General features: G+C 44.1%; 1 protein-coding gene across 2 annotated transcripts in view; it reads left to right on the top strand.

The window, feature by feature from the left end:
• CREB3L2 (cAMP responsive element binding protein 3 like 2) overlaps nucleotides 1-14,349 on the top strand; it is an 80,484-nt gene that overhangs the window by 51,883 nt on the left and 14,252 nt on the right. Inside the window, exons 3-7 of one of the 2 annotated variants that reach the window (XM_050915193.1) lie at nucleotides 7,425-7,597; nucleotides 7,761-7,768; nucleotides 9,224-9,297; nucleotides 11,724-11,905; nucleotides 12,582-12,728. In XM_050915193.1, coding sequence (XP_050771150.1) covers nucleotides 7,425-7,597; nucleotides 7,761-7,768; nucleotides 9,224-9,297; nucleotides 11,724-11,905; nucleotides 12,582-12,728 — 584 coding nt within the window. Of the gene's footprint in view, nucleotides 1-7,424; nucleotides 7,598-7,760; nucleotides 7,769-9,209; nucleotides 9,298-11,723; nucleotides 11,906-12,581; nucleotides 12,729-14,349 lie in introns of both variants that reach the window. The other variant, XM_050915192.1, reaches the window with a different exon arrangement.

Below are 14,349 nucleotides of genomic sequence, written 5' to 3'. Positions count from 1 at the left end.
AGTATCTCCTTTGTTGAAGCTGTTTCGAGGGCTTCGGTTTCATTATTTGCGGTGGGAGTGTTTGTGCACGCTGGGAGGGGGAAATGCCATCTGGAAAATCTGTAAGAGAAACTGTTTGTCGATGAATGTGGGCTCTCACCTCACAGAGGAGAGGGGGGGGGTAGCCGCAGTGGTGCTGGAGTTCAGCATTTCAGGCATGATAAACGGGGCTTGTGTCTGCCAGGGGGTGTTACATGAGCCCAGAGCTGGGCACCGGGCACGCTGCAAGCCCAGGGGGAAGACAAGGAAGCAGTTATTCTTCCAGAAAGGTCCAGCTTGCCTTTGGGAGGCTGGAAGGGCTCAGACTGCAGAGCTGGGGATGCTGAACTTCCCTGTAAGCAGCATGTCCAGCAGCACGCCCAGAATCCGTGCATCAGCAGACGCCCTTTCAGGTTCGTGGTGGGGTGTTTCTGCCGACAGAGAACGAGTGGCCATTTCCCCCACAGACAAGTTGTAAGCCACTTCCAGGAGGTGTTTTCCCCTTGCAGTTAGCCAGCTCCCAGTTTGCAGCTGTATTTCTGTGGTGTAGAGCTAGTGAGCACCCTTGCATCCTGCTGCTAGCTGTATAGGAGCAGCAACCTCAGAGGTAGGATCCAGGCAAGGAGCAAACGCTTGTCCAAAGTACAGCTTTGCAAACGTGGACCCTTGGTGCAAGTTTAAGCGCTATCTGAGTCAAAGTGTCTTATTAACATGTGATGAGCCGAGTCTGAGACTGCATACTGTTGTACATGGCACGGCTGTGCAGAAGCCATGCAGGCTGTGCATCCAAGCCCTGTGGCTCATGATGGCAGTACAAGGTCTGTCATGGATTAAAAGGAATTAGTTGAAGCCCTTTTGCTCAAATCCATGACACAGCTGAAGAAGGGGATTATTTAAATACGCTTGGCTGGAGAACAGTTTGACTCATTAAGGATCTTCTTGCATTACCGTGTCCAGAGATGTCTTTTCTGATAACTGTGCAAAGCACTTTGACCAGTAGGCTGTTGTGGTCTCCTTAAGTTTCCGGTTTTGTCTTTCTCTAGCTGTTTTATCTGTTGTTTGGACAGTGAACTTTGAGGAGGCGAGAGCTGCCTCTTCGTTCTGCTTATACAGATAAGCATATCCCTTGATGCTTCTACAGGTCCCATTTGCAGCCTTTTTTCAAATGGCATGCTATGCACGCATCTGTTTTCTGTGCGATTACGATCTGTCATGGTGGTAATGGTGGTATGGGGGGCTTTTTTTTCCCCTTCAAGATTATGTTCAGTGGTACACCCCTTGTGTGGGTTTGTTTACCTAGTGGTGCTGTCTTCCTTTTTCCTGTAGGGGAAAAAAAGGTGAAAATCATGTTGTTTCTCTGAATACTTGCATTCTCTGTACTTGGAAGGGATAGATACAGAGTGCATCTCTAATTTCATTTATTTAAAAATACACAGCAACTCACTGATGCAACTTGGTTATCCATGCAAAGAGTGCCTCTGTTAAACTCTTTAATGAATAGTGCTGAAATGAATGTGGGGAGCAAGGGAGATCTTTTTAGTTTTTTCGTAAGCTCTGTTTCTCTGTACATCTATCACAGAGGGTGAAATTTAGTCAATATTGGAGAAGATTTACTTTTTCGCAGGAAAGGAGGTGGTATGTTGGACAAGATTGAAGAATTAGTTGGATAGAATAATGTTGGGTAGAAATAAAAAAGGAAAGCAAAACTTGCTGGGAACTCTGATATTAAAAAAAAATGTAGAGTTGAAGTAAGCATTTTTGACCTTATTTTCCACTTTTCCTACCCTGCCTTCCTATAATATTATATGGAACAAGGAAAGAAGCAAAATGTTGCTGTTCTTCAGAGAAATATGAGTATCCTAGAAAGCTGCATATGGTGTTGTTAAGAGACTATGTTTAATTTTTTTATATCTATATAGAAATACATATATTAAAAATGTTTTTTAATAAACACAGAAGTAGTATATATTAATTCTGCCATGTACAAACACAGCCCTCCTTGGTTGTGTGTTTTTCATGTATGCCTAAATCACACATACTGAATATTGCTATAGCTGTGATGCTTAGAGGGGCACTGAAATCCATTTCTGTTGAAAACTGTCATCATAATGTATGTGGTGTGCAGCATAGAGAGAAATGATAATGTATGTGGTGTGCAGCATAGAGAGAAATAGACTTGGGTGTGTTGTGCACCCAAAGCCAAGCGCTTATGCGTAACTCAGTCTTCATAATGGACTTTAAAGATCTTAAGCTTTCATTGTGCAAAACGTTGCATAACCTTTTCCCTTTTGGGTGTAGTGGTCTGGGGAAAGGAAAGTGAAAAGGGAAAGTCCACTTGTGGTATGTTTAGTAGATCCTACTAGCGTTGCCCATCTTAACTGCAGATGATGGAACCTGGGGCAGGATTAGGGCCTCTGAAATAAAGGCAGAGGGCAGAAAGAGTTTGTTTGCTACTTGGACGCCTTGCTGTAGGTATGCACAACATGCAGTGCTTACACTTACAGTACTGAGGGAATTATGTCCCTTTTTGAGCTTCCTCTCTTGCATTATCACGTACACAGCATCTTATAACACATTGCATGTTGTATCGAGGACCAAGCTGGACTCACGATGAGTGCAGCTGGGAAAGAAGAGGACATGTTTAAAGTTTTTCCTATCAGTGAGAACATTGCTCAGTACACTGATTGAACTTACTTTGGCACTTTGTAAGGCTCCTGCCTTTTTTTTTAAAAAAAGAAAGTGGAAGGTGCATGCTAAACAAGAGCCTGCAGGAAAAGTGGGACAAGCTTGATGACAGAAGCAGCACATAAAAGCTTTCTGAAGATATGTAATTTTAGTCTTGGACACAGAAGGCAAGATCTGAGATGCATGTGTCACAAACCCTGGGTTGCTGTGATGTATGGGTTTTTTGGATGCTTGATTTGAAACTCTGACATTTAACTTGCAGACGTGGTAGACGCTCACAGCCACACCTGGAAACTCAATGCATACTGTATTTTGATAAAGTATAACAACAGTGCTAAATCATCTGAAAAATCCAATTCCAGTTGTCTCCAGTTGACCATTTTAAATTACTAGATACGTTTTGGCCTTAATCTCTCCATGGCTCACTTGAATTTTCAGGACCACTGTGGAAATTAATTCAGGTTGGTGAAACATTTCCCTAGGAGGGAATTAAAGAGCTCTGTGGGAACAGAATTTGAGTTGTATTTGGTAAAGGAGAGATGAGGCTGTGCATGAGACAATGAGAATAACAAAACATGGAATAGCTCCTCAGTTAGGGGAGCGCCGTGCATTCTGCTTGTTGGGTAAGGCACAGGTTTTGTAGAGAAACTGTTTGATCACATTATTAAAACATTCCTATTTTTAGGTGTATATAATGTGCAAAAGTACACTGAATTAAACCTTCATAGGTATTTCTTAATACCTGGGTGCTTTGCAACATTAATGTTCAGTTAACATAGTCTGTATATGGAATGTGACAGTGCTAGTGCATTGCACATAGAACCGTTAGCTGGGATTTTGCTAAGTACTGTGTAGACTCCTTAAATGACATATTTCATGTGCCAAAATGCCTAGCATTCATGGGCTTACAAAAGGGTAGGTGAAGGGGAATGCTTCTCATCTAAACAGTCATTGCGATAGAGCTCTGAAGTTCATAGAAAATTTCAGCTGGGAAAGGGGACTGACAGCCAGTATCACTTGTTCAACAGTGAACTTTGGAATCAGTGTTTTGAAGCCTGAGAAGAGATTTTTAACAGCCAAGGTGACCATCTTGAGGATGTGGATTTTCCTAGCCATTTGGATAGCTAAATCTCTTGTTCAAGCTTTCTTCTCTCTATATCTGAATGATTTGCAGCGTATTTTGTCTCACCTTAGCAATGCAGTGTTGCCCTATTCATATCCGTCTAGAATATCATCACCAAGATCATTTTCTCAGCCTTTTGTTCTGGGCTCTGTCTCAATAGTTCATGTGTTTCTCCTAGATCATGTCAAATATAAATTTAAACACTCACCTTCAATTGCTTGACACTAGTCATCTACTCTTCCCACAGCATGTCTTGGTTGGTTTGGAGAAGATACCTCCTTTTTCCTCCAGTGGGTCCCTTGAGCCAGCCTCCGTTGTCCTTTCATTTCAGTATTTCGTGTGCACCTTCTTGCTTGTTCTCTTTATTCCATGAAACCTCTCTCATGGTTCTCTGTAACCCTCTGTCAGAAATACTCTTGTCTTGGAGGGTGTGCCCTGCCTCTCAGTATGACCAGTATTCTGTAGCCTGCTCAATTTTTCCTGTTTGCCTAAATTTTTCTGGTTTTGTGCAACATTCTCACGGGCTTTGGGAGAAGGGCCACCACTTTGTTCTGCTAGTACAGTGCTTGACAGAGTAGACTAAGGTGCTAAGCAGCTATTATAAGAATAAACTAAGAATGATTTTCAGATAATGTCAACCAGCTGTGCTCAGGAAGAGGAGAAAGGAGAGTTGGGAAATGTCCTTGCAGCTCTCTTGGAGCAGAGGAGAGATCATTGGTGACTTCAGAAGCTGGAATGTGTCAAAAGAAAATAACTTGTTGCACAACACTGACCATGATAGTGAATGCGTAACAGGGGCTTCGAAAAAGTGGGGAGAGGGGAGTGTCAAGGTGGGATTCGACCAGTGTGTTGCTCCGTCCCTTCTTTTCACAGGGTTGTTCATCTGGAATGACAGCTGTCACCATGCATCAGAAGAGGCAGTGTCAAAAAAATGTTAGATGCAGTTCTTCGAAGTTATCTCAGTGTTAAACGCAGTGTGTTGCTGTCGCTGAAAACCATCCATAACCCTACAAACTGGTTAGACTGGCTTTAAAGCCTAGAATAACTCTGAGCAGTTTGTGCGGATCTAAGTGGTGATGGCAGGGATGTCAGGTTAATCAGCAAAGTCAGGTTCCAGGGGAGTAAAATGACCGGCTGAAGGCCAGCATATCTTGCTTTTTTACAGCAGGTGAATCCTTGTGATGAATCTGGGGATCAGAGGTGATAAACATCAGAAAGTGCAGCCTTAGAGGACATGCACTGTTTCGCTAGGCACCCATGGCTAGATTTGTCTTCTACTTGCATGATGATACAAATCTCAGAAAGTTCAGGGCTAATTACTTGCTTCACTGATAGCTCTCGTTTATATGTAGCCTTCCCTCCCAAAGGGAGTCTAAAGTAGCTTACAGACGATAGCACTGCCATGGTGTAGCTCGACCCAGAGGTGTGAGAGGCAGCAAGCGGAGGCTCTGCACAACACGATGTGGGGGAGGTTTTGGCAGAAGTTATCCAAACAAGCATTTGAAAGTTGCATTTGCCAAGGGATTCTGGATTTCCATGCAAAGATACCACTTTAAAGCTCTTATCTGAATGATCCACACATAGCAAGCTAGAGGGAGTCCATGGATCCACTGCATATTTCATTGCAGTCAGCAGGGAGGGAGCTGTGCTCTCGTGTTTGTGAGTAGAGAGGCTCGGGGAGGGTTGAAAGAGAGCAATGTCCTCTCTCCTGAGTTAATATTTAGACAATACTACCTCTTTTTTCATAAATACTTCTATTTTTGTATTTCTGCATTTCCCAGAAAGCTTTGGGAGTAAGAGCTCCAGAAACTTAAATACGGTGTTTAGCCCTTGCTGTACAGTTACTTCTCTTGGCAGAGCTGGGCTCGTTGTTCTTGAGCTTCTGATTACAGGATACGTATTTTTCATTTTTAATTCTTTGGTGTGTCTTTACTCAAATTACCGCCTTCCTTGCCAGCGGTGGAGGTTAGGTCCCACCACAAAGTAATTACTAGCACTGGAGATGAACATGCTTCTCCCTGCTTCCAGTCACCCAGCTTCTGCCCAGTGCCTGTGTGCCATAAGTGTGTGTGGTCTTAATAGCAAGGGCAGACAGCAGCACGGAGGCTGTAAGCCCACTCTTATTTTTGTTACCTGTTTGCAGCTGAACTCTGTTGACATCTCACCACCTTGATACGCTCAGATGTGTAAGGGTCTTGTGTCAGCCTTGCAGACTGCTGGTGGCACAGCCATAGCACCGTGGCTGCCTCCCACGGTGTTGACGCAGCGTGCAGTTAATTCAAAGCTCTGTTGCTGTTTACTAGCCATACTGTGTACGTGCTTGCTTGCTCTCTGCTTTAATTCTGTATATGCAGTAAATACTCTGTACGAAGGCAGGAGAAAGCTTTGAAAGAAAGATCAACACTCTTTTCTCTAATGTATATTTGGCCTCAGATTCCAGCTGCTTGATTTAATGGACGTTTCTCACGACTACTGACGAGTTGTGGCAGAGGACTGGGCTATACACTGTTGGGATGCAGTACAGCTGGTGTAGGGTACTCTCCTGCAAGAGAAAAGAACTTATATAACTGAACTCTAGCGCTAGGGATGGGAATTTTTTTAAGGCAGAATTCCAACTGCCAAAAATGCATTTTTTTTTTAATTTTATTTTTTTTAAGTGGGGTTGTTAATAGCCTTGTGGAATTGTCTTAAAGGTTGAGTCCTTCCAAGTTCTTGATCCTCTATCATACTTTAGACTTGGGAGATTAAGTCCTTTCTCAGCAAGCCAAACAGTGGCTGCTTCATGAATGGAAGTGGGGAGCTACCAACTTACCATGCCAACCTTCTTCCAGTTCTTGCCAGTGCAAGGCAAACCTTTCAGCTTTGTCCAGTGAAAAGTCGCATGACTTCCTCCTGATTAGTGAGCTTGCAGTAAGCGGGGCCAGGGGACAATTCTGCCAACACCTGATGCATGTTTCATTGCTGCCAATCAAAATATGCATCCTATGCTGTGACTTCCAGAGGCTCTGGGGAGGAAATTAGCATGATCACCATGGCAGTGGTGCTCCTGTGAAGTCATTAAAGCTTTATCCTCTTTTATACTTACTAAATGAATCCTTGGGGGAAAAATTTTGAAGTTGAGAGTGTGAAAAATCCTTTGTTCTTAGAAGTATAATATCACCACTCTGGCTATTTGATGATTGCAAGCAGTAGAAGGAGCAGAAGTCTGGCTAAATGCTGTCTCTACAAGGAGGAATAAAACTGAGTCAGCAGGCATTAGCGTGTGTAGGACATGGCTCCCTGGCTGCTTTACCCAATGGCTTGTTTAGTCTTGTTCTGCTACGTGTTAGCAGCTTTCGGCAATGTACAGTGATTAGTGCTCTGTGTCTTTCCTCGCTGCTCCTCTCTGTATCCTGGGGCTAGGATTAGGTTACAGTCCTGAAATGGCATGGTTGTCTGCATTGACTGAGAGCTGAATAGTAAGGGCAGAGTTTTGTTGATAGACTGAAATGCCTTCTGTGTTTGTTTCCCTTCTCTGGAGGAGGAATGACATTATTTTCATTTGTAGTCTTTCTGTCTCTGACCTAAACATGTGGTGTCCAATTTCCTTCCCTGGCAGGTGACCTGGAAAATGAGGAATGGTGTCTGGCTGCAGAGCTTACTCCAGCAGCAATAAAGACTGAGCCCGTGTTGTGCGAGACATCAGGCCTTGCTCCCTCAGTCAGTCTCACTATCACAGCCACATCGCTGGAGGGGGAACAACCTGAGCTACAGACGGATGCCCTGGTACCTGTAGACTTTCTGTTCTGCTCTCTGCGCAATTAGCTACAGATTCTCCTAAGACTCTGCATACCAGTGTAGCCTCCTTGGTGCCAAAGCTCGTCAATTCAGAGTGCACACTGCAGTCTGCTTTAATGGCTTTTAATGTTTGCTGGTGTCCCACTACTGCTGTAAGAGCTTGTGGTTCAAAACACTTATCTACGTCTTCAGGTCTTAATGGTTGGATGCACAACTTTCTCTTCTATGCTAGCCCTAAAGCCTGGGGCTCATGCGTTTTTAAAAATATTTAAACAGTTTCTAAGGAACCAGTCCCACCTGAACTGACTAACCCATTTGCCCTATCAAGCCTGTGACAAGCTAAGTGTCTTCCATAATAACTTGCTTTAGTGCTGCTGTGCCTTCCCCTAATCAGAACAAGACTCCTTGTTTGAAACAACTGGAGAGTTTCCCTGTTTGCCTGCTAAGTCACTTTTGCCAGATCTGTGAAGCTTTGACATTTCGAGCTGCTGCTGCTTCCAGACCAACCTGCCTCATAAGGAGCATTTGTGATGCCTTGCTGACCACAGCTGGAGCAGCCAGTGGGCATTCTCAAGGGCTTAGTTTGGCTGTGGTTGGGTTAAGGAGAATGAACTGCAGCAGCTGATGGCTCACCAGAGTCCCCTGTCAGCGGAGGAAGAAGCATGGCTGTTCTCAGTCCCCAGGGTGCGATGTCAGTCCAGGCCGGGTGGAGTTAGTATACGCTGAAAATAAATGTTTCCACTTGGATGTGGATCAGAAATATGTGCAACAGAAATATTTTATGAGAAACTGAAAAAATTAAACACAAGTTTCCCATAATCCTCTTCTAGTCTGAATGTGCTGTCCCCAGTACATAGTCCTGCTGTAGCTTGGGATGCCATGATTTGCAAAGAGTATATTGGGACTAACTGGTGGCTTGTTACTATTGCATGGATTAGTTACACAGGTTATTGAGAGAAATTTTGGCTGCAGTGAGCATGCTGATGTGCCAGACTGACTTCCTCAAGCCTGGGACTGTAGCACACAGGCAGACTCTGGGCAACAGCTTGGCAGCTGGGTGCCCCAGCCCTGTCAACAGGGCAAGCCAGATGTCTTCCAAACTTCGGTCAGCTGTGACTGTCTCTTTTCCTGCTCCTCCGCACTGTGAAATGAACTGGGGTCCAATAATCTGGTGCTCAATGACTGGCACCTTGCTCTTCCTCCCAGATGACAGTGGTCTTGAACAGGCTCTCCCCCACTACCAGGAGTGTTTCTGTCTCTGCTCAAACAGACTGTGCGGTCCGGCAAATCCTAGCGGCAGCTCTGTTGCTAAGAGAAGTAATTTGAGTGGGTTGCATGCTAGTTTTCAGTCTGAAATGTCATCTCTGAGGCGTAATCTTTTATTTAGCTAAATATAGTAGTAAGAAAAGCCATAGTGGGAGTAGTCAGGGCAGTATTCTCTGTAGCCTGGCTTAGCAAACTGTGTGAAGCAGTTAAAGCTTTGCCTGTAGCAGAGCAGGAGGAGAGGGAACCTCTCCATTTATGGAGAAGTCATCTTTGTATCCTTCTATTAAGATTTTTAAGATGTGTGCTTTGGGTTTTCATGCTGTTAATTTCTCTTTTCTAGATGAAACCACTGAGCCAGAAAGTTCTTCCAGAGATTAAATTGGAGCCCCATGAAGTGGATCAGTTCCTGAACCTCTCTTCTAAGGAAGGTCTGTTAATTACCAAGCCAAAATGCAGGGGGAAATGACCAGAATGCACAATAAATGTACTTTACACTGATTAAATATTTGGCTTCCTCATTCGCCATGTTAATCTTTAGGCTGAAGCTGTTGCCTTCTAGGGATTCAACTCAGGCTGCTGAAGAGCCAGCCTCTCTCTGACCCGTTTATGTGTTTTTTCTTTTTCTTCCCCCCTTGCTCATCACAAAGAAAATGATCCCTTTTTTGTCTGTAGCGTATTAATAATTGTACAGTTGCTGGAGGGAGCTTGAATCCTTAAAGTACAGGATTATTTAGGCTAGAAGAGAAATCAATGTGAGGGGACTTTGTCATGGTTTAAGCCCAGCCAGCAGCTAAGCACCACGCAGCCGCTCGCTCACTCCCCCCCGGTGGGATGGGGAAGAGAATCAGAAGGGTAAAAGTGAGAAAACTCGTGGGTTAAGGTAAAGACGGTTTAATAGGTAAAGCAAAAGCCATGCACACAAGCAAAGCAAAACAAAGAATTCATTCACCACTTCCCATCAGCAGGCAGGTGTTCAGCCATCTTCAGGAAAGCAGGGCTCCACCATGCATAATGGTTACTTGGGAAGACAAACGCCGTAACTCGGAACGTCCCCCCCTTCCTTCTTCTTCCCCCAGATTTATATGCTGAGCATGACGTCATATGGTATGGAATATCCCTTTGGTCAGTTGGGGTCAGCTGTCCCGGCTGTGTCCCCTCCCAGCTTCTTGTGCACCCCCAGCCTCCTCGCTGGTGGGGTGGTGTGAGAAGCAGAAAAGGCCTTGACTCTGTGTAAGCACTGCTCAGCAGTAACTAAAACATCCCTGTGTTATCAACACTGTTTCCAGCACAAATCCACAACATAGCCCATACTAGCTACTATGAAGAAAATTAACTCTATCCCAGCCAAAACCAGCACACTTAACTAAGGCACAGAAAACTTGAAGAGCGTAAGTGGAAACTTTACTGTTTTAACCTCTGATACAAAAGCAAGGATGTGAGTTTATATGAAATTAAAAGTTAGGTGCCTCTGTTCGTAGCATATTAGTTTTAGCAGAGTTTTTAAGAACAACCAGGATCCCTTTGCACTAATCTATAAATGAGGAAGGAGGAACAACGATCCCTGCCCTGAAAGTTAAACACAGTTTTGTCGCACATAATCTGTTAACCCAAGAAAAATTTGAAAAAGCCAAATATTTGGGCTGGAATTTGAGCAGATAACTGCATCTCAGTTAGGAACACTTGATACTCTGTTAGTGAATTTGTTTGTGTACATAAGTAGAACTGCTCTAGGGAGAGAAGCAAGTGATGTAGCAGGTGGAAAAAAGGAGGCTATATCTCAACCCAGGACACAGATTCGATTGCTCAATTTGTGGGATTAAGGGCCTTGCTGTTTTTCAAGTGTGTGTCGTCTTCTGGCAACTACTAGACTTAAGATGCTAGACAAAAAGAGCTCATGTATAATAGCTTCTTTTTGTTACTGTTTTTCTTCCTTTCTCCCCCACTGCCTATTTGATCTTTTCAACTCAAATTTGCAGAGTATAACAGAAGTGGAAGGTGGCAAATTCAGCCTTGTATCTTCCTACTCCCAATTTTCATTGCTGTAAATTTATCTCAGACCAAAAATGACTTAGTTATGGCTGTTTTGGACATCTGCTAAATTGTCCATGTAATATGAGTAGGTGAGACGGCTGCCCTGTTTCTCTTGGTCCAGACCCATTTGGTCATAAGCAGCACTTTGCTTGCCAATTGTAGCACAGGTTCTTTTGGCTGCAAGTGCAGTAGAAGTTAGCTTATGGCCCTGGATAGCACAGTGTGAGAGAGGTTCCTGTGGTGGCTCCCTATGCTGCTCCTGCTCCATCAGTACATTAAAGCCTTCGCTGTCACTAGGTTGTCACTTCCTCCCAGTTGTGCCAAACCAGGTCCTTAGGAGGCAGATTATTTCTCTCCTCCCTGTTCATGTAGCACCTTGGATGTGATCCCTTCTCTTGAAAAATACTGGTGATTTGTTTAATCCACAGGAAAGTTAGGAAAGACTATTGTTTTTGGAGAGAAAGCACGCTGGCTCAGAGGCCCTCTGTTAATGTGGTTTCCCAGGGACAGGGGACTTGTACTGGACGGTTGTACTGAAACCTCAAAGCATTTGGAGAGGAAGTTGAAGTGTAGGGAGAAATGACTGGAGCATATGCGCAGAGCCCTGTTTTGTCTGTTGAACCTAAAGATAGCTGCTGCATTTCATTCCTCATTTGGAGACCTGCATGCTCTGAAAATCTTCCAAGTCGCCACTTCTGCTTGATCCATTTTTTAGCAGGCAGTCCTAGTCTTGGAAACTGGGTGGTGGTGGTGGTGGCAGCTCTAGTGGAAATTTAAATTAGCACCTCAAAACCTTGTGTTATATGTCTCTCTTGCTGTTTAGCAGTGGATCCCCTGCATTTGCCTCCAACCCCTCCCAGCAGCCATGGCAGTGACTCTGAAGGAGGGCAGAGCCCGGCTAGATCACTCCCTCCTTCAAGCCCAATCCAGCTACAAGCCACGGCTAAAGTGACATCACGTGCAGCTTCAGCACTCTCCAATTCCCCTCTCCTGACTGCACCACATGTAAGTTGGGCTGGCTTTTTCCAGCATCTATCTATCTGTCTCTTTTTTCCTTTCTTTCTTTTTTTTTTCTTAATTACTGCTTTTGCCATGGATTTGCTAACTTTCTGTTGTGCTTTAGATGAATCCACCTCTGGTCAAAACTGCAGATCCAGTAATTCTTGCTCACTGGTCTGTTCTGTTCCAACAGAGAACAGCGTGTGCCTCTCCTCTAAGTTGAGACAGGGTTCAACAGTGTTACTAGTTTTCTCCCACCACAGACTGTGTTTTGCATTAGGACCCAGCCTGATGGGTTAACGTGTCCCCGGTAGATCTGCATCTGTCCTCTTGTCTTGTCGAAAGCAAGTAGTGATCTTTAGGGAGGGATTTTCAGTAGTGCTTCTCATTTGTCTCTTTCCCTGTTTGAGCCAAGGGAAGTTTTACTGTTGGCCTCAGTGTGTGCAGAGCTGGGCCGAGAACAACTGTTTTGAGGGAATCCTGTCCCAAAGGTTCAGTCTCTGAATGGAAGCTATCTAAAAGGTCTTCCCCTTCCACGCATTCCCAATTGCAAGAGGCTGCTGTTTTAGTAGGCAGAGTCCTCTCTAAAGTGGGAGAGCTGCTGCCTCTCTTCCCTAACACCCTTTTCTCTAGGGCTGTGTGCACTGACTGTTATATTATTTCATTTCTATGACACTTGCAGAAATTACAGGGGACCGGCCCACTCATCCTGACAGAGGAGGAGAAGAGGACGCTGATAGCAGAGGGGTACCCAATCCCTACCAAACTGCCCCTGACAAAAGCAGAGGAGAAAGTGCTGAAGAAAATCCGCAGGAAAATAAAGAACAAGGTAAATGTTAGTTAGCTTTGCTGGGTAATTCCTGCTCACCCTTCATTTAAAAAAAATGCTGCAACAGTTCTGCAGTAATGGTCTGTGGTACTGTTGAATGCTATAAGATGTCTTTTAATAAAGTGTTTTTCTTTGTTCCTAAACACATCCATCCAATTGTCTGTCACTGTGACAGTGTGCCTCTGTCTAGGTATTTACCTGAACACATGAACAATAGAGTATTTAGCAAGCAGGGTATCAAGTTGCTGTTGCTTGGCTCCATTTTAAAAACAGTACAATCCTACCCTTATGGTAGGCAAAGACCTCTATTCTTTCCATGGTGATGAAGGTGTTCTTTTCCTCTGTTTCATGTTTTAAAATCTGACTGTGTATTTCAGTGCCCTAGTCTTTTGATCACTGAGTTCCACGACCTTTAAATGAATGGTTGATACCAAGGCTGTGAAATGCCCTACAAGTCTTTTCTTTGTTCCAACATGGGGAAGAGCCTAGTGATAGGGAGGAAAGCATTTTTTTTTCAGACCTGGCCAGCTCACTTGTTCTAGAGCGTATTAGCACATCTTTGAAGGTTAATGCATCCTGTTACTGGATTTGCAGATAGAGGTGTAAAATTTGCCCACACTGAATTGGAATTTGGTCTTGTAATGTATTTTTTCAAAATTTTTGGAAGTGACCTTGTGCATTTTATGTACTGCTTTCATATAATCAGGGTCACTTATATTGGAGGGAATCTCTGGAGGTCCTTTGGTCCAACTCCTTGCTTTGAAAGCAGGGTCAGCTTAAAGCAAGTTGCTCAGGGACTTGTCCAGTCACATTTTACTGTCTCAAAGGGTGATGAGTCCCCAGCATCTCTGGGCAGCCTGCTCCCATATTAGGCCATTCTTGTGGTAAAAACAAATAAATAGAATTCTTAACGTCTAATTGGAATTTCCCTTGTTGCAACTTGTATTTGATGCCTATTGCCATTTTGCTGTATGTCTCTGAGAAGACTCTGACATCATCTTCGCTACTCAAGATAGTTGAAGACAGCAATAGGATTCCTTCCTTAGCCTTCTCTTCTTAAATCTGAACAAACCCAGCTTTCTGTGCCTTTCCTGATATGTCATGTGCTGCAGCATGCTTATTATAGCAGTGGTCCTCCTCTGGACTTGCTTCTGTACGTCCAGAGTATTTATTCCAGAGCCACAAACTGTACGTTGTACTCAACTGTGGTCTTGCAGGCACTGCATAGAGGGGAAGGACTACTTCTCTTGACCTGCTAGGTACAATCTTGTTAACGTAGACCCAGATCTGGTTGGCTGCCTTTGCTACAGGGGCACATTTCTGACTTATGTTTGACTTGTTCAGCAGGACCCCCAAGTCTTTTTCTACAAAGCTACTTTCTAACGCATGCATGGGCTTTTCTTCTCCCAGATGCAGGACATTGTCCTGGGATCATCTTTTAGTATTTGTCCTAGGATATTCTCTCCAGATGAATCTGATTTACTTTTTAAGGTTAGTTCTGTAAGAGCAGGGAATGATCTTTTTCCTACTACTGAGAGGAGCAGTCTTACTTCAGGATGTGGAAACGGACCAAGTCAGTGTTTTGCTTGCCAGGAATAGAAATGAGAACAGCATGGAGGCT

This window comes from Gymnogyps californianus, chromosome 1 (genome assembly GCF_018139145.2).
Source record: "Gymnogyps californianus isolate 813 chromosome 1, ASM1813914v2, whole genome shotgun sequence".
Taxonomy (NCBI): domain Eukaryota; kingdom Metazoa; phylum Chordata; class Aves; order Accipitriformes; family Cathartidae; genus Gymnogyps; species Gymnogyps californianus.
The sequence above is the reverse complement of the archived record's forward strand: the minus strand, read 5'-3'. Positions and strand labels throughout refer to the sequence as shown.